The sequence below is a fragment of the Nomascus leucogenys genome, chromosome 2 (assembly GCF_006542625.1).
Source record: "Nomascus leucogenys isolate Asia chromosome 2, Asia_NLE_v1, whole genome shotgun sequence".
Taxonomy (NCBI): Eukaryota; Metazoa; Chordata; class Mammalia; order Primates; family Hylobatidae; genus Nomascus; species Nomascus leucogenys.
In genome coordinates, this window is record NC_044382.1 from 88,065,911 (window position 1) to 88,088,221 (window position 22,311).

General features: G+C 42.6%; 1 protein-coding gene across 1 annotated transcript in view; it reads left to right on the top strand.

Annotated features, from left to right (window-relative positions):
• JMY (junction mediating and regulatory protein, p53 cofactor) overlaps positions 1-22,311 on the top strand; it is an 81,434-nt gene that overhangs the window by 25,438 nt on the left and 33,685 nt on the right. Inside the window, exon 2 of the mRNA XM_030800534.1 lies at positions 21,039-21,212. Coding sequence (XP_030656394.1) covers positions 21,039-21,212 — 174 coding nt within the window. The remainder of the gene's footprint in view (positions 1-21,038; positions 21,213-22,311) is intronic.

Sequence of the window (22,311 nt, forward strand, 5' to 3'; positions counted from 1 at the left end):
AGTGGTACAATCTTGGCTCACTGCAATCTTTACCTCCCAGGTTCAAGCGATTCTCCTGCCTCAGCCTCCCAAGTAGCCGTGATTACAGGCGTGAGCTACCACACCCGGCTAAGTTCCATACTTCTTTCTAGGTAGGGCCAGATCAGGTCCCTTTCCCGTAGAAAGTCATTTCTGACCACTGTAAGAAATCAGAGGCTGGACATGGTGGCTCATGTCTATGATCCTAGTACTTTGGGAGGCTGAGGTGAGCAGGTTGCTTGAGTCCAAGAGTTCGAGAGCAGCGTGGTGAACATGGTGAAACCCTGTCTCGATAAAAGCTACAAAAATTTGCCAGGCGTGGTGATGTACGCCTGTGGTCTCAACTGCTTGTGAGGCTGAGGTGGGAGGATCACCTGAAACCAGGAATGTCGAGGCTGCAGTAGGCCATGATTGCACCACTGCATGCTAGCGTGGGCAGCAGTGTGACTCTGTCTCAAACAAACAAGAAAAAATCAGAAATTGTGTTAGAAATTCAGAAATCAAAGAGGCTTTATGTTGACAGCTGAGATCATCCATAACTGCCACCCTGGTTTTTCTCTTTACGGACCCCTCGTGCCCCTAAAGTGCATTGTAAGTCCGTAAGAGATGAAAACAGATTATCTTTTTTTTTTTTTGGAGACGGAGTCTCACTCTTGTTGCCCAGGCTAGAGTGCAGTGGTGTGATCTTGACTCACTGCAACTTCTGCCTCCTGTGTTCAAGCAATTCTCCTGCCTCAGCCTCCTGAGTAGCTGGGATTGTAGACCTGCACCCTAACACCTGGCTAATTTTTGTATTTTTAGTAGAGACAGGGTTTCACCATGTTGGCCAGGCTGGTCTTGAACTCCTAACCTCAAGTGATCCACCTTCCTCAGCCTCCCAAAGTGCTGGGATTACAGGCATGAGCCACTGTGCCCAGCCTTTGATTTGTTTTTTATACATAACATGTATGTACAGAGTGTGTATGTACATTTTAATGAGAGGTATGTATTTTCCCAGGGGTAGAATGCAGTCAAATTTACTACTTATCTACAAAGTAAAGAATCTGAAAATCATTTTAAATATCAGTTTCTACAATATTTATCTTTGAACAAAAAAGAAATAAAAATATCAGTTTGGAGCATTACTTTCTAAATTCAGATATTAGGGCTTTTTTGGTTTTTTTTTTTTTTAGACAGGGTCTCCCTCTGGCTGGAGTACAGTGGTGTTATGGGATCCTTGGGGTGTCGCCTCACCAGCCAGAAACTTCTGTGGCCAGTGGTGCCTTTGCCTGAGTTTTCCTCTGGCCTGCTGGGCTCATTCTACCCACTCAGCCTGGCAGGCTGTGCTCGGCTCCTTCTACCAGTCTGGGTCCCACACCTGCCAAGGGAGAGCCAGTCATGGAGCGGTGAGGGATGTGTTAGTGAGCGTGGGGTCTGGCCACTGCATACAACCAGGCACTCTGGCTGTGGTGGGGCGGGCAGCTCCAGGTGCCAGTACTGGCACCAGCTCCCTATGAGGCTGTGGCTGGACCAGGGATACCATAAGCAGCTTCCATGACTGACACCAGGGAACGCAGTGTGGTGCCTGGAAGCTTGGAGACTCCAGGAACTGCAGAGCCTTAAAGAGGGTGTCACAGCTCTGGCTTGGGGAGCTCCTAGGTCTGGGCTCCCCAAAGGGCCACAGCTCTTCTATCCCCTTCTCTTGTTGGCTGTAACATTGTGGGCAAGGGGTGTTTCAGCCCTGTTTGTGTTACAGCTCTTTTAGCCCTGCGATTCACTGAGTCTTGAGATCTTGTCCTGCATCCAGGAAGAATGAAGTACGCAGACAAGAGACAAGTGGAGAGTGAGCAAGACAAAGAGGAGCTTTAATGAGCAATAGAACAACTCAGAGGAGACCTGTAGTGGGCAGCTCCTCTCCATAGCCAGCATGTCCTGATGAGTGTTCAGCTTTCAGCAGAGAGGGTAGCTCCTCTCTCCTCTCTGCAGCTGGTTGTCCCATCATTTCTTCAGCTCTCAGTGGAGAGGGTAGCTTTTCTCTGCTAGGCAGGTCATCCCGATGAGTGTCCAGCTCTCAGCAGAGAGGGTGGTTCATCTCTCCAGCTGGTTGTCTGGTCGTCTCTTCAGCCCTCAGCAGAGAGGAGACCCTGGGGTGGGCAGCTCCTCTCTGCAGCTGCTCTCTCATCATCTGGCTGAATCTGGGGCTTTTATGGGCCTCAGGGGAGGAAGTGCATGCGAAATGGTCCATGGGCAAACATGGGCAGGCCTGGAAAAGGCACCACAAGTTACCACCCCAGTCAGCAGGATCAGCAGTCTGACACCCAAGCTTCAGGCCCTCCCCAACTTGAAGGTGGTGCTTCACCAAGGACTCACCCACTCCTGCCCAGGAGCTTGTCTGCCTCCTGCTGCTGTTTATGGTGCCCAGGCTGTTTGTGCCAAGGAGTGTATGTGGGCCAGCTCTGAGCTGCCCTCAGCACCCCCTTGGCCTCTCTTCTGTGCTCATTGGTGCCCAAAGTCCGCAGCAGGCCGAAGTGGCAGGGGCTGGTGTGTCAGCACTGCTCCTGAGCATGCGCATACCCAGCCAGGTTGTGACAGACCTAGGGTTGGCCTCAACTTTGCCTTGTGAGTGGAACAGGCGCTGATAGTGAGGAAAGGCCAGGCAGTGGAAGCAGACACCTCCGAGCCTGCAGGGGCAAGGTGGGGCCTTCCCAGGCCCCGGAGAGTGCAGAGATGCCTGGATCTGCAGCTGTAACTTGGGCAGCTGTAGCTGCCCCTGGGAGGGCGGGACTCCTGCGTGCCCCTGGCCCCCACTGGCTCCATGGAGCATGGCATATGCACATCCTGGGCCCACCTCTGCCTCAGGGCTCCTCTCTGCCTGCCCCTCAGTGCCTGACTGCACTGCTACCCTGCTGGCAGGCAACTCAGCCTGGCCCCATTGCAGTGGCTCCCAGGACAGTGGTTGAGGTACAGGTGGCATGGCGGCCCTGGCCAGCGCCACACAAATGAACCTGACGCACCCGGGGCTGGCCTCACAAGTCCCAGCTGTACCCTTCAGCCAGGTGCTTCGAGACCCTTGGGATGTGGTAGGAAGCAAGGTTGAGGCTGTGGCGGAGACTCCAGGCCTGGGAGTGGTTCCTGCTTGGCCCTGTGATGGTGGGTGTGGTTCAGTCAGGTGCCTCTGGGACACAGGGCACAGGGAACCCACTGCCACCACTGCTACTCCCATGGCTGCTCTTGCCACCACCGCTCATGCCTCCCCACTGCAACTGATGTGATGGCAGCAGCCACTCTAGATGGCCCGCCATTGCCATGAGTGGCTTGATCTTGCCTCACTGCAGCCTCAACCTCCTGGGAGCAAGCGATCCTCCCACCTCAGCCTCCTGAGTATCTGGGACTATGGGCATGAACCACCATACCCAGCTGATTTTTATAGGTTTTTTTTTTTTTTTGTAGAGACGGGGTTTTGCCATGTTGCCCAGGCTGATCTCAACCCTTGAGCTCAAGTGATCCACCCACCTTGGCCTCCCAAAGTGCTGGGATTACAGGCATGAGCGACCACACCTGGCCCCAGATTTTTTTTTCTTTTTTGATTTTATGTCCCTTGAGTCATTTTTTTTTCTCAGATTTTAGTATTAACAAGTAGTAATTAGCAGGAATAATATAAAAATAATTCAGTAGTTTTACAAAGCAAGAACAGAGATGGGCAGTGTAAATGTGGAAATGTATGGCACTGGTCCTTATTTCTCAGTAGGGGAAACAGACCAAATGGACCTAAAGGCAGTCCCCAGGGCCACAGATGCAGTATCATTGCTGGGGTAGGCTCCTTCCATCCGAGTATCCTAAGTCACTCCCTTTCACAGTAATTTTTTGCATGTTTTGATGATTAATGGTGAAGATATTACTTATAGATTTTGTGAAAGGAAAATAAATCTAGGGACCCCAAACTCATTAAGCCAAAGGGAAAAGTTAAGCTGGGAACTGGGTCACAGAAACCTGTCTCTTTTGGTTCGTAAATAAGATGGCTACAAGATGAAAAGCTACATGCTTCCCCCATATTTTGCCCATAGGCAAATTCATAGTGAGCTCCAAGATCTTTACCCTGAGGTTTTTCTGCTAAAATTTCACCATGGCAATGTAAATTGATAGCATATCCTTACAGGTGCAGTCATCCCCCTGCGCACCAGACAAATGCATATCTGATTGTTCTCCTGCCCCATTTTGTTTGGGTTATCTTATGTAAAAGTGCCGTCTCTACAAAAAAATAATAATAATAATAATAAAAAAATTAGCCAGACATAGTGGCGCATGCCTGTAGTCCCAGCTACTCAGGAGGCTGAGACAAGAAGATCACTTAAGCTCAGGAGGTTGAGGTTATAATGAGCCATGATGGAGCCACTGTACTCCAGCATGGTTGACAAAGCGAGAGGCTGTCTCTAAAAAAATAAAGTGCAGATTCACTGGGCCAGACAAAGGCATGAATTACTATTTTCCCTAACCCCCCTTACATGAAAATTGTGTACTTCTCAGTAACCTGCCCTTTTCCCTTTAAATTTGGAGCCCTCAAAATTATCTTCAGAGGAAGGTGTAGACCTGTCTTCTGGGCACATTTCCTTAACTTTGGCAAATAATCCTGCTGGGATTACAGGCGTGCACTACCATGCCCGGCTAATTTTTGTATTTTTAGTAGAGACGGGGTTTCACCATGTTGGCCAAGCTGCTCTCGAACTCCTGGCCTCAAGTGATCCTCCCGCCTAGGCCTCCCAAAGTGCTGGGATTACAGGCGTGAGCCACCACGCCCAACCTCTGCTTCATGTCTTTTAAGTGAATCAATAGAGCAAAATCATTTTCTAAAATCCTACAAGAGATATGTCAGATTTTGAAGCAGAAATTATCAAAGCTTTACTTTCCAGGCCCCTGCTCTTTGTCCTTCCTTTCTGCTGAATCCTGCTGTGGCCATTTTTATGTTGTGTTGGTTGAGCTTCAGCACTTCTGAAACCCTTTGCGGTTGTATTCTTGTTCAGATCCATCTGCGTTCTTATTCAGTGTGGCTCTCAGTGAATCTTCTCAAATTTAGCAAAATGCATCTTTCACATTTTAGGTGCATCTGCTGCATTTTAAATTAAGGCCTTCCTTCTTCATCTCAAATATCCTTAATCCTAAATAATTTGACTTTCTTTATAATTCCTTTTAGTCTTTTATATGCATTATTTATAGTACCTTGCACATTTTGCAGTTTATAACCTGCAAATGCCCATATTTCAGTTTATTTATTCCCTGGACTTTGTCAGTTTTTAGTTAGCAAAATCAAAAATTAAGTTTTATAATTATATCAAGTTAGTGATTATTTTTTTACCTGTTGAATTCTTTTATCATGAATTATAGGAAATGGTTTACACTAAAGTCTAATGCTTAGTAAATTGTATCTTTTGAAATGAAGTTATAAAATGCATTCCCTGTATTTTAAGATTATTTGCCAATACTTAGATTAAAATAGATTGACCAATTGAAATTATAATTGTTTTTAAGGTACTCTAGTATTGGAAAAACATGAAACTTTATAGGAAAGAAGGCAGATTAATAAATTAGCAGTGTTAGGTGAGATGGCTTGGGCTTCTCTGCAAGAGTATTAAGTTTAGTTGCTGCATAATAGCTTTGTAAAGTACTGTTCTGTCTGAGGACAAAAAGCATGTTGGAAATAATAGATAAAAATGTTAATGTTTGGGGCCGGGCGCGGTGGCTCAAGCTTGTAATCCCAGCACTTTGGGAGGCTGAGGCGGGCGAATCACGAGGTCAGGAGATCGAGACCACGGTGAAACCCCATCTCTACTAAAAATACAAAAAATTAGCCGGGCGTCGTGGTGGGCGCCTGTAGTCCCAGCTACTCGGAGAGGCTGAGGCAGGAGAATGGCGTGAACCCGGGAGGCGGAGCTTGCAGTGAGCCGAGATTGCGCCACTGCACTCCAGCCTGGGCAACAGAGCGAGACTCCGTCTTAAAAAAAAAAAAAAAAAAAAGTTAATGTTTGGATACAGTAACTGATATTCTGTTCTCAGTTATTGTACATATTTGTGTACAGTGGTATTGTGATTTAATTAATAATCATATAATGACTTGATGTTTTTGTGTTGGCAGAAAATAGTATCTAAACTTTGTGTTACATTTACTTTATTGACCCTGTAAGAAGATCCCAAAGAAGCCTAGTCTTTGAGGGTTTGAGGGTTCGCTTACTGTTGAATTGTGGCATTTGATCACTGGTAAATGACTCAGGGGGATTTGACTATTGAAAGATGTTGGCACCATTTTTTTCCCCTCATTCTTTTAACACTTTTGCTATTCCTGAAACCTGGTAGAAAAGCATTATCTGGAAGAAAGTGTTAGTTTTCAAGTGAAGTATAAGATAAAGGGCTTCTTTGTATGTACATATTATTGGAAGGAGGGAATTATTGCCTTTGACCTAAAAGAAAGAGGCTGAGGCACAAAATATATTTGAAGAGTTTACTTGGGCCAAAGTAAGGACAACTGCTGAGAAGACTCAGACCCAAGTATCCTTGAATATGCATGGTCTTTGTCACAAACAGGTTTTTTGATTTTTTTTTTTCTTTTCAGGCAGGATGTGCTCCGTCACCCAGGCTAGTATGCAGTGGCGTGATCACAGCTCACTGCAACCTCCATCTCGAGCCTCAACTTCCTGACTAGCTGGGTCAACAGGTGTGCGCCACTACACCTGGCTGATTTTTCACTTTTTTGTGGAGACGGGGTTTTCACCATGTTGCCCAGGCTGGTCTTGAACTCCTGACCTCAAGGTGATCCAAAGTGCTGGGATTGTAGGTGTGAGCCACCGCCTGTGGCCACTAAATTGTTTTTTATAGAGTCTTGCCTTTTAGTCTAGGCTGGAGTACACCAGTGCTATCATGGCTTACTGCAGTGTCAACCTCCTGCTTTGGCATCCCGACGTGTGCCACCATGTCTGTCTTTTTTTTGAAACAGAGTTTCACTCTTGTCGCCCAGGCTGGAGTGCAGTGGTACGATCTCGGCTCGCGGCAATCTCCGCCTCCCAGGTGCAAGCAATTCTCCTGCCTTAGCCTCCTGAGTAGCTGGGATTACAGGCACCTGCCACCACACCCGGCTAATTAGTAGAGACGGCGTTTCACCATGTTGGCCAGGCTGGTCTCAAACTCCTGACCTCAGGTGATCTGCCTGTCTCAGCCTCTCAAAGTGCTGGGATTACAGGCGCGAGCCACCATGCCTGGCCTTTTTGTTTTTTTTCTTTTTTAAAGATAGGGTCTCACTCTGGTTGCCCAGGGTAGCGTACAGTGACGTGATCTTGGCTCACTGCAACTTGGCCCTCCCAGGCTCAGGTGATTCTTTCACCTCAGTCTCCTGAGTAGCTGGGACTACAGCTGTGTGCCACCACGCCTGGCTAATTTTTTGTATTTTTAGTAGAGATGGGGTTTTGCTGTGTTACCCAGTCTGGTTTCAAACTCCTGGGCTTAAGCAATCCGCTGACCTCAGCCTCCCAGAGTGCTGGGATTACAGGTGTGAGCCACTTCACCTGGCCATAATTTTTAATTTTTTTTTCTTGTAGAGACATGGTCTCACTATGTTGCCCAGGCTGGTCTTGAACTCCTGAGCTCAAGTGATCTCCTACCTCAGCCTGCCAAAGTGCTGGAATTACAGGTGTGAGCCACTGCGCCTGGCATAAATCATGATTTTTAAAAGCAAATAATATTTCATCAGAATGAAAAGAGTTAATATAATTTTAATGGCCATTGCATTAAGGCCAACTTTGTTGAATGACCCATTCACTGGAGATAAGACCCTGGCCAATGCTGGAGAGAAACCAGGCCGATTTTGTCACTCTGTGCCTGCCTTCTAACGCTGAAGATCATTTTGTGATTCAGTAATAACAGTGTTTTTTCTTAGAATAACTAAAAATGCTTCAGTAGAGGAACTGAACCATAAGAAATGAGTTTTGGCCCAATTTTAAATAGTAGTCATTAATCTAACATAGAATGACAGTAAATGCAGTGAGAGAAAGAGTGGGAAAAGTTGTTTTATTTTATTTATTTATGTGTTTTTTTGAGGCAGAGTCTTTCACTATCACTGTCACCCATGCTGGAGTGAGTGGCATGCTCTCGGCTTACTGTAAGCCCTGCCTCCCAGGTTCACACCATTCATTCTCCTGCCTCAGCCTCCTGAGTAGCTGGGACTACAGGCGCCCGCCACCATTTTTTGTATTTTTTGTATTTTTAGTAGAGACAGGTTTAGTAGAGACAGGTTTCACCGTGTTAGCCAGGATGGTCTTGATCTCCTGACCTGGTGATCCGTCCGCCTTGGCCTCCCAAAGTGCTGGGATTACAGGCGTGAGCCACCGCACCCGGCCAAAAAACTGTTTTAGATTCAAGAAAAATGTTACATGTTTTAATTTTATAGATAAGTAAATTGACTGCATAATTTATATAACTTCAGAGATACTTGCCTCACTAACTGGTGGTTAATATGGGGATATTAAGATATTTATTAAAGCAGTGCTTCTCAAAGTTTAATGTGTACACTTATCACTTGGCAGTCTTAACTACAATTCGGAGTCCCATTCTGCACATCTAAAGGTGAAGTTCTGGTTTCATTTGTAACAAGTTCCTAAGTGATACCAGTGTTGCTGGTCCCAGACCATACTTTGAGTAGCAAGGTACTGTCACTTTGATATGGTCATTTAGTTAGTTGAATTGAACTCAGTAGACTAAAGATTAAACAGGATGGATTGACCACATGCAATGTTCTTTTTTCCCCACTCTGTAGATGGGCTCACTGCTTATTAGAATGTGCTGCATTTATGGACTCAATGTGATGTCCTGCTCCCTCCTATGAACTGTCTCGGAGCATGATGACATGGCCTTACCCACTGTTTCCCACCCAAATTGCTCATCTGTGATGATTCTTTTTTTTTTTTGAGGCAGAATTTCACTCTTGTTGTGAGTGAAATTTTTTTTTGAGGCAGAATTTCACTCCAGGCTGGAGTGCAGTGGCACAATGTCGACTCACTGCAACCTCCGCCTCCCAGGTTCAAGTGATTCTTCTGCCTCAGCCTCCCGATTAGCTGGGATTACTGGCATATGCGCCACCACACCTGGCTAGTACTATATTTTTAGTAGAGACAGGGTTTCACCATATTGGCCATGCTGGTCTCGAACTCCTGACCTCAGGTGATCCACCCAACTCGGCCTCCCAAAGTGCTGGGATTATAAGTGTGAGCCACTGTGCCTGGCCAGCTTTTCTTAGCTTTCATCACAAAGCAAAATTCCATGTGGCGTGTCCTCTGTTCATGTGTGTAGTCTTATTTGCAAGGTATTTGCCTCTCATTCACAGAGGCGTTCAGTTTTAAATTTGTTTGGGAGTTTGATTAATGTCTCTACAGATTAAGTAAGCTCTTTAGAAGCAGAGACAATGTCTGTTTGGTTCACCATTGTGTCCCTAGTGTCTGGTAGATTGTCTGCCTAGTGGCAGAATCACAGAAGTATTTGTTGGATAAATCAATGCTGGGCACAGAGTGTGCAGTCCACAAATGTAGTTCTTTCTTGACTAGTTAAGTATGTAAATCATGTATTAATATTTGTTAAATGACCAAGTTCAGGGGCGTTTTGTATTTTTAATTGATACAGTTGTACATATTTAGGTGGTACATGTGATATTTTGATATGCATATACAATGTATAATGATCAAGTCAGGGTAATTGCAATATCCATCACTTCAACCATTTATCCTCTTTTGTGTTGGGTACATTACAGTTCTTCCAACTGTTTTTAAATAATAAATTACTGTTAACTATAATTTTCCTACTATACTGTTGAATACCAGAATTTATTCCTTCTAACTGTATTTTTGTATCCATTAACCAACTTCTCTTCACCAAACCCCACACTGATGTTTGAATTGCTTCTTTTTGCTGTAGTTGACTATTAAAAACAAATAATAGAACCAACCAAAAAACCGCCTGTTAACAAAGTGGAAAGACAGACATAGCTTTGATCAGCTTATAAAAAATAGGTGTCAGCAGGTATGAAAATCAGTGTTAATTGGTTATTATGACTTTATTTTGAATGATTTCTTTGTTTTACTTTTATGATAGTTTAACACATACAATGAAATATAACATGTCTTTAGGCTTGTGTCATCTGTTTTTAAAAATTAATAGGTGAGTTTTTACATCAGTTTTAGGTTTACAGAAAAATTGAGCAGATAGTACAGAGATTCCATACTTTATCCCTCTCTCCTGCCCTCAGTCTTCCCTATTATTAACATTTTGCATTGGTGTGGTACATTTGTTATAATTTATGAACCAGTACCGATAGATTATTGAATAATCCATAGTTTATATTTAAATTAATTTTTTGTACAGTTCTGGGTTTGTTTTCCTTTTTTATAAAATGTAGAACCCCAGAGTTTCTATGTTTTGACAAATGCATAATGTCCTGCTGTCCTGTATACACCATTATAATATCATACAAAATAGTTTAACTGCTCTGAAAATCCCCTGGGCCCCATCTGTTGATTGGAGTGCTCCATCTGTTGATTGGAGTGCTCCATCTGTTGCTTGGAGTGCTCCATCTCTCCTAGCCTCTGGCAACCAGTGGTCTTTTTACTCTCTGTAGTTTGGCATTTCCAGGATGTTATGTAGTTGGAATCATATAATATATAGCCTTTTCAGATTAGTTGTTTCAGTTAGCAATATACATATAAGGTGTTCCATATCTTTTTGCGGCTTGATAGTTCATTTCTTTTCCCTTTTAAAAAATATTTATTTTTTATAGAGATGGGATCTCCCTGTGTTGCCCAGGCTGGTCTCAAACTCCCAGGGTCAAGCAGTCCTCATGCCTTGCTCTCACAAAGTGCTGGGATTACAGGCCTGGGCCACAGTGCCCACCCAGCTCATTTCTTTTTCTTGCTGAACATTTCATTCTATGGATGTACTACAATTTGCTTATCCATTCACCTGTTGAAAGGCATCTTGGTTGCATTCATGTTTTGGCAGTTAAAATTAAGCTTCTATAAACTTTAGTGTGCAGGTTTTTGTGTGGATAAAGGTTTCCAACTCATTTGGATAAATATTAATGATCCATGATTGCTGGATTAAGTGGTAAGGTATGTGTAGTTTTGTAAGAAACTGTCAGAGTGGGCTGGACATAGTGGCTCATGCCTGTAACGCAAACACTTTGGGAGAGACTGAGGTGGGAAGATTGATTGAAGCCAGGAGTTCAAGATGAGCCTGAGCAACACAGTGAGACCCATCGCCACGTAAAATTTAAAAAATTCGTGGGTGTGGTGGTGTACACCTGTAGTTTCAGCTCCTCAGGAGGCTACGGTGGGAAAATCACTTGAGCCCAGGAGTTCCAGGCTGCAGGGAGTTACGAATGTGCCACTACACTCCAGCCTGGGCAACAGAGTGAGATCCTGACTGTGTCTCTCAGTCATCTATCAAAGTAAATAAAAAATAAGACTGTTACAGTGTCTCCCAATGTGGCTGTACAGTTTTGCATTTCCATCAACAGTTAATGAGCTCTGGTTGTTCCACATCCTCTAGCATTTTCTGATGTCAAGGTTTTGGATTTTCACTATTTTGATAGGTATGTATTGGTATATCATTTTGATTTATAATTCCCTAATGCTATGTGATGTTGAGCATCTTTTTTTTTTTTTTTTTTTTTTTTTTCTCGAGATGGCGTCTCACTCTGTCGCCCGGGCTGGAGTGCAATGGCGTGATCTCGGCTCACTGCAACCTCCATCTCCTGGGTTCAAGCGATTCTCCTGCCTCAGCCTCCCGAGTAGCTGGGACTACAGGCGCCCACCACCATGCCTGGCTAATTTTTTTATACTTTTAATAGAGACGGGGTTTCACCATGTTGGCCAGGATGGTCTCCATCTCTTGACCTTGTGATCCGCCCGCCTCGGCCTCCCAAAGTGCTGGGATTACAGGCGTGAGCCACTGCGCCCGGCGAGCATCTTTTCATATGCTTATTTGTCATCTGTATATTTTCAATGAGCTATTTTGCCCATTTGTAAATTGGATCTTTTTTTACTGTTGAGCTTCAGGAGTTCTTTGTATACTTTTGGTAACAGTCTTTTATCAGATATGTCTTTTGCAAATGTTTTCTATCTGTAGCCTGTCTTTTCATTCTTAATAGTGTCTTTTGCAGAGCAGAAGTTAAATGAAGTCCCACTCACCAATTTTTTAATGGATTGTGTTTTTGGTGTCATATCTAAAGTCAAGGCCAAAGGCAAGGTCAGCTGGATTTTCTTCCATGTTATCTTCTAGAAGTTTTATAGTTTTGAGTTTTACATTTAATTCCATGATCAATTTTGAGTTAATTTTTGTGAAGAGTGCAAGGTCTGTGTCTAGATTCTTTTTTAAGACTCTTCTATTGAATTGTCTTTCCTCTCTGTTAAAAGATCAGTTAACTGTATTTGTGTGGATTTATTTTTGGACTCTGTTCTGTTCCATTGGTCTACTTGTCTGTTCTTTCACAGATACCCTACTGTCTTGACTACTGTAGCTTCAGAGTATCTAAAAGAGGTTGAGTAGTGTCAGACCTTCAACATTCTTCAATATTGTGTTAGCTGTTCTGAGTCTTTTCACCTCTGTATAAACTTTAGAATTTATTTTTTGATACCCACAAAATACCTTGCAGAGATTTTGATTAGGATTGCACTGAATTTATAGATCAAGTTAGGAAGAACTAATACCTTGTTAGTATTGAGTCTTCCTATGCATACACATGGAATATTTCCTTAGATCTACTTTGATTTCCTTTGTCAGAGTTTTATAGCTTTCTTGTCATAGATCTTGTACATATATTGTTAGATTTATACCTGATTTTTGATGTGCTAATAGAAATAACATTTGGAATTTTTTTGAAATTAATTAGTGTATTTTATTTTTTATTTATTTATTTTTTTAGAGACAGGGTATTGCCCTGTCACACAGGCTGGAGTGCAGTGGCCCAGTCATAGCTCACTGCACCCTTGAACTCCTAGGTTCAAGGATTCCTGCCTCAGCCTCTGCAGTAGCTAGGACTGCAGGCATGTGCTACCATGTCCAGCTAATTAAAAAAAAATTTTTTTGTATACATGATGTCCTACTATGTTGCCCAGGTTGGTCTTGAACTCCTGGGCTGTAGTGATTCTCCTGCCTCTGCCTCCCAGAGGGCTGAGATTGCCAGACATGAGCCACTGCACCTGGCCTGGAGGGGTGTGTGTATGTGAGTTCATTTTCTACATGGACAAATATGTCATCTGCAAGCAGAGACAGTTTTACTTCTTTCTTCCCAGTCTACACATTTTAAATTTCCTTTTCTTTTGTTATTGCATTAGTTAGGACTTTCAGTACTATGTTAAATAGGAGTAGTAAAGGGGACATCCTTGCTTTTTGCCTCATCATAGTGGGAACACCATTAAATATAAATATGTATATATATAAATTTATATATATGAAATATATTTACATAAATATATAAAATATATATTTACATAAATATTTATATAAAATATATATTTACATAAATATAAAATATATTTATATTAATATATTTATATATTACATATTTATTATTATAAATATATGTATACACCATAAATACTTTCTCACCATTAAATACGTTAGCTCAAGGTTTTTTGATCAAGGTGAAGGAGGTTTTCCATTCCTAGTTTGCTGAGAGTTTTATCATGAATTGAGTGTTGCATTTTGTGAAATGCATTTTCTGCATCTGTTGATACGATCATGCGATTTTTCTTGTTTAGCCTGTTTTTGTAATAGATGACAATTGATTATTGAATGTTGAGCTAGCCTTTTGTATACTTGGAATAAATTACATTCAGTTATGGTATTTAATTCTTTTTACATTTGTTGGATTTGCCAAATATTTTGTGGAGGATTTTTGTGTCTGTGCTAATGGGAGATGTCAGTCTGTAGTTTTTTTTTAAGACAGGGCCTTGCTCTGTTGCCCAGGCTGGAGGGCAGTGGCATGATCAGGACTCACTGCAGCCTTGACTTCACAGGGTCAAGCAAGTCTCCCACCACACCTGGCTATTTTTTTTGAATTTTAGTAGAGAGAGTCTCACTATGTTGCTCAGGCTGGCCTTGAATTCCTGAGCTCAAGTGATTCTTCTGCCTAGGCTTTCCAAAGTGCTGGGGTTACAGGTGCGATTCATCATGCTCAGCCTGTAGTTTTTCTTTATTGTAATGTTTGTCTGTTTTTGCTATTAGGCTAAACCTGGCCTCATAAAATGAGGAATTATTCCCTCTACTTCTATTTTCTGGAAGAGATTTGAGAGAACTGGTATAATTTCTTTCTTAAATATCTGGTAGAATTCACCTATGAACCTATCTGGGCCTAATGCATTTTGTTTTGGAAGGGTATTAGTTATTGATTCAATCGCTTGCATGGATATAGGTCTGTTCAGATTACTTGTTGTTTCTACTGAATTTTTTTGTACATTTGTGTCTCATTTTCTTTTACTCACCATTATACTAACGAGGATGTTGTGACTGAGGAGTGTTAAAATCACCAACTCTGTGAACTTTCTTCCTTTTTAAAAATTCTTTCCATTATAACTTAATGTACTTTGAAGTTCTATTATTAGGTATGTACACATATGATTGTCGTGTCTTCCTGATGAATTGGCTCTTTCGTGTTTATAAAATGTTCTGGGCTGGGCGCAGTGGCTCACGCCTGTAATCCTAAGTGCTTTGGGAGGCCGAGGCAGGTGGATTGTCCGAGCTCAGGAGTTCAAGACCACCCAGGGGGCAACATGGTGAAACTCTGTCTCTACTAAAATACAAAAAAATTAGCCAGGCTTGGTGGTGCACACCTGTAATCCCAGCTACTTGGGAGGCTGAGGCAGGAGAATTGCTTGAACCTGGGAGTTGGAGGTTGCAGTGAGCTGAGATCACACCACTGCACTCCAGTCTGCATCATAGAGTGAGACTCTGTCTTAAAAAAAAAAAAAAGTTCTGCATTATCTCCAGTAATACTATCTTACAGTCTACTCTTTGGTATTAATATAGTCCCTCCAGCCTTCTTATGCTTTACTGTTTGCTTTCAACTTGTGTCTTTCTTTTCGATATTTATCTCTTCTAGACAACATTTAATTGTGGCTTCCTTTTTTATCCATTCCAGCCACTCTACCTTTAAGTTAAAGAGTTTAGTCCATTTATATTTCATATAATTCTTGACAAGGTTGGATTTAGGTCTATTTGTTTTCTGTTTATATCTTCTGTTTTGGTTTCCTTTTTTTTTTTTTTTTTTTCTTTTCTTTTTTTTGACATAGAGGTATGTATATGAAAATAGCCTGTAGTTTTTACTTCTTTTTTCTCCTCTTCCTGATTTCTTTTGGGTTAATTTAATAACTTGAATATATTGGGGCTTATAGCATACCTTCTTAAATTATTATTATTTTAGTGGTTGCCATAGGAATTAAACCATACTTGGAGTTGATATTGTACCACTTCATCTCTTTTTAAGAGACAGAGCTTTTCTCTTTCTCCCAGGTTAGAGCACAGTGGCTCAGTCATAGGTCACTGCAGCCTCAAACTCGTGAGTTCAAGTGATTCTCGTGCCTCAGCTCCCCGAGTAGCTGGGATTGCAGGTGTGTGCCGCCACGCTTGGCTAATTTTTGTATTTCTAGTAGTGAGAGAGGGTTTTGCCATGTTGGCCAGGCTGGTCTCAAACTCCCAGCCTCAAGTGATCCACCTGCTTCGGCCTCCCAAAGTGCTGGGATTAACAGACATGAGCCACTGCACCGAGCCCATCTTATACTTAAGAACCCATATGTTTCTGTATAGATTCATCTCTAACACTGTTCTTTATACTGTAGGTTTCATATTTATTATAGTCAGATACATTATAAACTTCGGTACAGTGTTATGATTTTTGCTTTGAACACTCTTGTGTATTTTATAGAAATTAAGAGGAAAAATAGTCTATTTTCCTACTTATATCATTTCCAGTAATCTTTATTCCTTTATGAAAATCTAAGTTTCCATCTGTATCATTTTCCTTCAATCTGAACACATTTTAAAGAACATTTCTTATGGTGTCCATCTGCTGGTGATGAGTTCTCTTTTAATTTAACTGTTTATTTTTTCTTTGTTCAGGAAGGATATATTTTCTTGGAAATGGAATTCTGGGTTGACAGATGTTTTGTTGTGTTTTGTTTTTTTCCTCATCTGTTCTCTATTGTTTCTAGTTTGAAGTCAGCATTCATAGGTGTACTTGTTCCTCCTGTGTTATTTTTCTTTGGCTATTTTCAGGAATTTCTCTTTTATTTTTGAGTTCTAGTAGTTTGACTATAAAACCTACTTGTGGGTAACTGCATTTATCTGCTTGGAGCTATTAGAGCTTCTTGCATACGTAGATTTATGTCTTTCACCAAATTTGGGATTTTTCTTGTAATATTTTGTTCTGAATCATTTTCTCTTCTCCTCTGGAACTTCAGTTCAATATATGTTAAGACCTTTTGGCCAGGTACAATGTCTTACACCTGTAATCCTAACACGTTGGGTGGCTGAGGCACTGGGATTGCTTGAATCCAAGAGTTCGAGACCAGCCTGGGCAATATAGTGAGAGCTCATCTCGGGTTGTGGGGGAAGACCTTTTAATATTGCCCCATGAGTCCCTGAGGCTTTCTTTTTTTTTTTTCTTTTTTCTTTTTGAGATGGAGTCTCACTCTTTCACCCAACCTGGAGTGCAATGGCGCTATCTCAGCTCACTGCAACCTCCGCCTCCCGGGTTCATGCCATTCTCCTGCCTCAGCCTCCCAAGTAGCTGGGACTACAGGTGCCCGCCACCACGCCTGGCTAATTTTTGTATTTTTAGTAGAGATGGGGTTTCACCGTGTTAACCAGGATGGTCTCCATCTCCTGACCTCGTAATCTGCCTGCCTTGACCTCCCTAAGTGCTGGGATTACAGGTGTGAGCCGCCACGCCCAGCACTTTCTTTTTTTTCTATAAGTTTGGATAATTTATCTTTATCTTCAAGTTCATTGACTGTTGTTAGAACCATACTCTATACCCATTCAGCGAATTTTCTATTCTAGAATTAGTTTCTATTTTTTGAGATTTCCTGTTTATTCTTGAGTGTATTTCTTTTATGTCCAATTAGCATTAGAATAGCTGCTTTGAAATATTTGTCTGTTAAATCCATATCTGTTTCATCTCATGATTGGTCTTCATTGATTGCTTTTTTTAAAAATAGTTGTTTTTTTTAATTGAGACAGAGTTGCTCTGTCACCCAGGCTGTAGTGCAGTGGCACGATCTCAGCTCATTGCAACCTCTGCCTCCTGGGTTCAAGTGATTCTCCTGCCTCAGCCTCCCAAGTAGCTGGGACTATAGGTGTGCTCCTCCACACCTGGCTAATTTTTGTATTTTTAGTAGAAACTGTTTCACCATGTTGCCAGAGCTGGTCTCGAACTCCTGACCTCAAGTGATCTGCCTGCCTTTGCCTCCCAAAGTGCTGGGATTATAGGCTTGATCCACCGCACCTGCCCCATTGATTGCTTTTTGATGACTGAGTTTTGTTTTCCTATTTCTTTGTAGGTCTTTTAATCTTGGATTGTATAATAGATATTGTGAATGATAAATTGTAGAGCCTCTGGATTCTGTTATGTTCCCTCAGAGTGTTGATTTTTACAGTCTTGTTTTCAGCAGTCAAGTTGATTGGATTCAGATGTCAAACTCTGACTCCTTTACAGAAGGCAGCAGATGAAATATTTATTGTTTTGTTTTATCTGGATTGCTTAGTACCTGTCCTGTGCATGTATAGTTCCAGTGATCAGCCAGAAATTTGAGTAGAGTTTATATATGAATTTGGAGTTTCTTCTTCTTAGGCTGTCTCCCTTTCATCATTGTCCTCTGGCTTTCTAGCTGCTGTGGTTGTCCTGAACTCTGTCCTCAGATTCTTCAAGCCAACAAGACTGTGGGTTTCTGAGGGGTTTTTTTGTTTTGTTTTTTGTTTTTGTTTTTGTTTTTTGTTTTTTTGAGATGGAGTCTTGCTCTGTTGCCCAGGCTGGAGTGCAGTGGTGCGATCTCAGCTCAGTGAAAGCTCTGCCTCCCAGGTTCGTGCCATCCTCCTGCCTCAGCCTCCCGAGTAGCTGGGACTACAGGTGCCCGCCACCACGCCTGGCTAATTTTTTTGTATTTTTAGTAGAGATGGGGTTTCACCATGTTAGCCAGAATGGTGTTGATCTCCTGACCTCGTGATCCGCCCATCTTGGCCTCCCAAAGTGCTGGGATTACAGGCGTGAGCCACCGTGCCTGGCAAGGGTTTCTGAGTTTTTAGTCGTACCTCTCCCCTTCTTTTGGCATCCACTGGGGCACACTGTCAGGCTGAAAGGCATGAATAAACCGCCTAGAGCCCTCCCTGCTTCCAAGGTATTGTTGATGTCCCTTCCATTTTATAGCTATTTTGGTCACTCTGTAGTGCCTACAGGCAGTTGTTTTGTGATATTTTGCCCCACGGTTTGTTGTTGTTATCAGTGGCAAAAGTTGGTCTGATAGAACTGCTCAGCTAATGCTAGAGAAGTCGAAATTCTCCATATTAGTTTTAACAGTAGCCTTAAAAAAACAGAATGATAGCTAATATTTGTTTGGCACTTTTTTTGTTATAAAAGCACTTTAATGTAGATTGTCTGATTTATCATGATTGTTAATAATACACTGCTGCTACATGTTGTGCCAAAAATATGAACAGGAAATGAGTCTGAAGTCTAAATTCAGCATGATTACACATATGAAATGATACGAGAACTAAAATGAAAATAAGTGGGGAGAAAGACAGTAGTGGAAACTATAGGTATGAAAATGAATAGAAGAATTTTGTGCCTTTGGGGAGATGATATTGCCAGCAGGTAAATTGAGTCCGTGCATTCATATGTAAATTACTGTCTTCTATATTAGTTCTTTTCATTTGTTATTTTTACGTATTTACTTGCCTTTTGAGATGTAGTCTCACTCTGTCACCCAGGCTGGAGTGCAATGGTGCAATCTTGGCTCACTGCAACCTCTGCCTACGCAGTTCAAGTGATTCTCCTGCCTCAGCCTCCCAAGGAGCTGGGATTATGGGTGTGTGCCACCATGCCTGGCTGATTTTTGTAATTTTAGTAGAGGTGGGGTTTCACCATGTTGGCCAAGACTGCTCTCAAACTCCTGACATTAAATGATCTGCCTGCCTCGGCCTCCCAAAGTGGTGGGAGTACAGGCATGAGCCACTGTGCCTGGCCGCTTTTTGTTTTGTTTGTTCTTTTTTTTGAGACAAGGTCTTGCTTCATCACCTAGGCTGCAGTTGTGTGGCACAATCACGGCTCACTGCAGACCCGTCCTCCTGGGCTCAGTTCTCATGCCTCAGCCTCCCATAGCTGGGACTACCAGCTAATTTTTACATTTTTTCTCCCAAGAAATCTTTCCTAAGATTAAATTACTGTTTTTTTTCAGATGAGTCTCACTCTATTGCCAGGCTGGAGTTCAGTGGCGCGATCTCGGCTCACTGCAACCTCTGCCTCCCGGGTTCAATTGATTCTCCTGCCTCAGCCTCCCGAGTAGCTGGGACTACAGGTGCACGCCATTACACCCAGCTAATTTTTGTATTTTTAGTAGAGACGGGGTTTCACCATGTTGGCCAGGATCGTTTCGATTACTGGACCTTGTGATCCACCCGCTGCGGCCTCCCAAAGTGCTGGGATTACAGGCTTGAGCCACCACGCCTAGCCAATTATTGTTTTTCTTCATACAAGGTCTCACTACATTGCCCAGGCCCACCTCAAACTCTTGGCCTCAAGCAATCCTTTTACCTTGGCCTTCCAAAGTGCTGGGATTACAGGCATGAGCCACTGCACCTGGCCTCATTCTTTTATAAAACTTTTATTCGGCCAGGCACGGTGGCTCACGCTTGTAATCCCAGCACTTTGGGAGGCCCAGGCGGGCGGATCACGAGGTCAGGAGATCGAGACCACGGTGAAACCCCGTCTCTACTAAAAATACAAAAAAATTAGCCGGACGTGGTAGCGGGCGCCTGTAGTCCCAGCTACTCGGAGAGGCTGAGGCAGGAGAATGGCGTGAACCCGGGAGGCGGAGCTTGCAGTGAGCCGAGATCGCGCCACTGCACTCCAGCCTGGGTGACAGAGCGAGACTCCATCTCAAAAAAAAAAAAAACTTATAATTTTAATATTTATCACAGTTTGAAATTCTTTGTCTCTAAAAGAACCATTGGGAAAAGAATAATTTTTTATAAAATTTAAATTATTTAAAAATTGTTTCCTTTTTATTCACTACACTATAAGCTCTGAGGACCAGGACCATGTTTTCACATGTCCAGCTCCTAGGCCAGTGCCTGACATGATTTTGAAGGAGGTGACAGGTAGAAATTGAAGAAATTTATTGGAAATGTTCCAGATTTGGATGATTTTCATTCTACTAGATAGTAGAAAAATTTTTGGGCTGGGTGCAGTGGCTCATGCCTGTAATCCTAGTACTTTGGGAGGCCGAGGCGGGTGGCTGTCTTGAGCCAAGGAGTTCAAGACCAGCCTGGGCAACATGGTGAGACTCTGTCTCTAGAAAAAAAAAATAATAATAATACAAAAACTAGCCAGGTGTGGTGGTGTGCACCTGTAGTCCAGCTACTTGGGAGGCTAATGCAGGAGAATCACTTCAGCCCAGGAGGTGGAGGTTGCAGCAAGCTGAGATTGCACCATTGCACTGCAGCCTGGGTGACAGGAGTGAAACCCTGTCTCAAAAAAAGAAAAAAGAAAATAAGAAATGGGAAGAGTTAAGGCTAAGCTCAATACTTTGAGCCTCAAAAGAAATATTCAGGCAGTGGTCTTGAGTAGTGAGACACCTGAAGTATGGAGATAGTGATGAAAAGCAGTCAATGCTTTTTGTTCCCTCGTGCTTCTGTGTTTTAGGGTTCTGAGGTCCTGGCATGATAGGGAGAGTTCAAAGCAAGTATTTATAGGTTATTAGAATTGATTTTCTTAGTTGTGAAACTGTCTTGTTCCACAGCTCTTGGATAAGCACAAGAATATAGAGAGCATGGTGGAGCTTCTGGACTTGTATCAGATGGAGGATGAAGCCTACAGCAGCCTTGCAGAAGCTACAACCGAACTCTATCAGTATTTACTACAGCCATTCCGAGACATGAGAGAACTTGCCATGCTACGAAGACAGCAGATCAAGGTATTTTTTTATTAATCCTAACTAGTAGCCTGCCTGTTTCATAGTTCTCAGCCTGAAAGGCCATGTGTTATCCACAAGAGGAACTTAAAAAAAAAAAAAAAAAAAGAAGGTACCTGGTCCTATTTCTGCAAAGTTTCTTGTTTGGTAGATTAGGGTTGTAGCCTGAGTATCCATTCTAAAGCACCTCAAAAGGCAATTCTGCTGAGTAGCCAGAGTTGAGGATAGCCCAGAAAGTAATGTGTTCAAGTTAGCACAAAGTTGTAAATACATTGGGAAGATCCCTATTTTCTCCCTTTCCTGCACTTTCCTTCCTCCTCTAGTCGTGTCTCCTCTTTAATGTTTTGGAGACTGTGTTGTCTTAGACTTCATTACCAGAAATTTTGGGCAGGCTGAGCGTGGTGCCTCACACCTGTAGTCTCAACATTTTGGGATGCTGAGGCAAGAGGATCACTTGAGCTCCAAGCTTGAGACCAGCCTGAGCAACACAGGGAGAACCCGTCTCTACAAAAAAAAAAAAAAAATCAAACTAGCTGGATGTGGTGGTGCATGCCTATAGTCTCAGCTGCTCAGGAGGCTGAGGTAGGTGGAAGATTGCTTGAACCCAGGAGGTCAAGGCTGTAATGAGCCATGATTGTGCCACTGCACTCCAGCCTAGGCAACACCTTGTCTCCAAGAAGAAAAAAAAAAGTTTTGGGAACATTTCTTTTCTTTCTTTCTTTCTTTTTTTTTTTTTTTTTTTGAGATGGGATCTCGCCATGTTGCCCAGGTTTGTCTCGAACTCCTGGGCTCAAGCGATTTGCCCACCTCTGCCTCCCGAAGTTCTGGGACTACAGGCGTGTGAGCCACCACGCCCAGCCAGTTTTGGGAACATTTCTTTTAGAAGAACTTGTTAGGAAAGTTTTAAGTTTTTAATGACAGAACTTTAAATACATGATATTTTTTATTAGTATGTGACGAAGTATATTACAAAAATTTTTTTTCGGGCAGGCATGGATCATGCTTGTAATCCCAGCACTTTGGGAGGCCAAGGTAGGTGCATCACCTGAGGTCAGGAGTTCAAGACCAGCCTAGTCAGCATGGTGAAACCCTCTCTCTACTA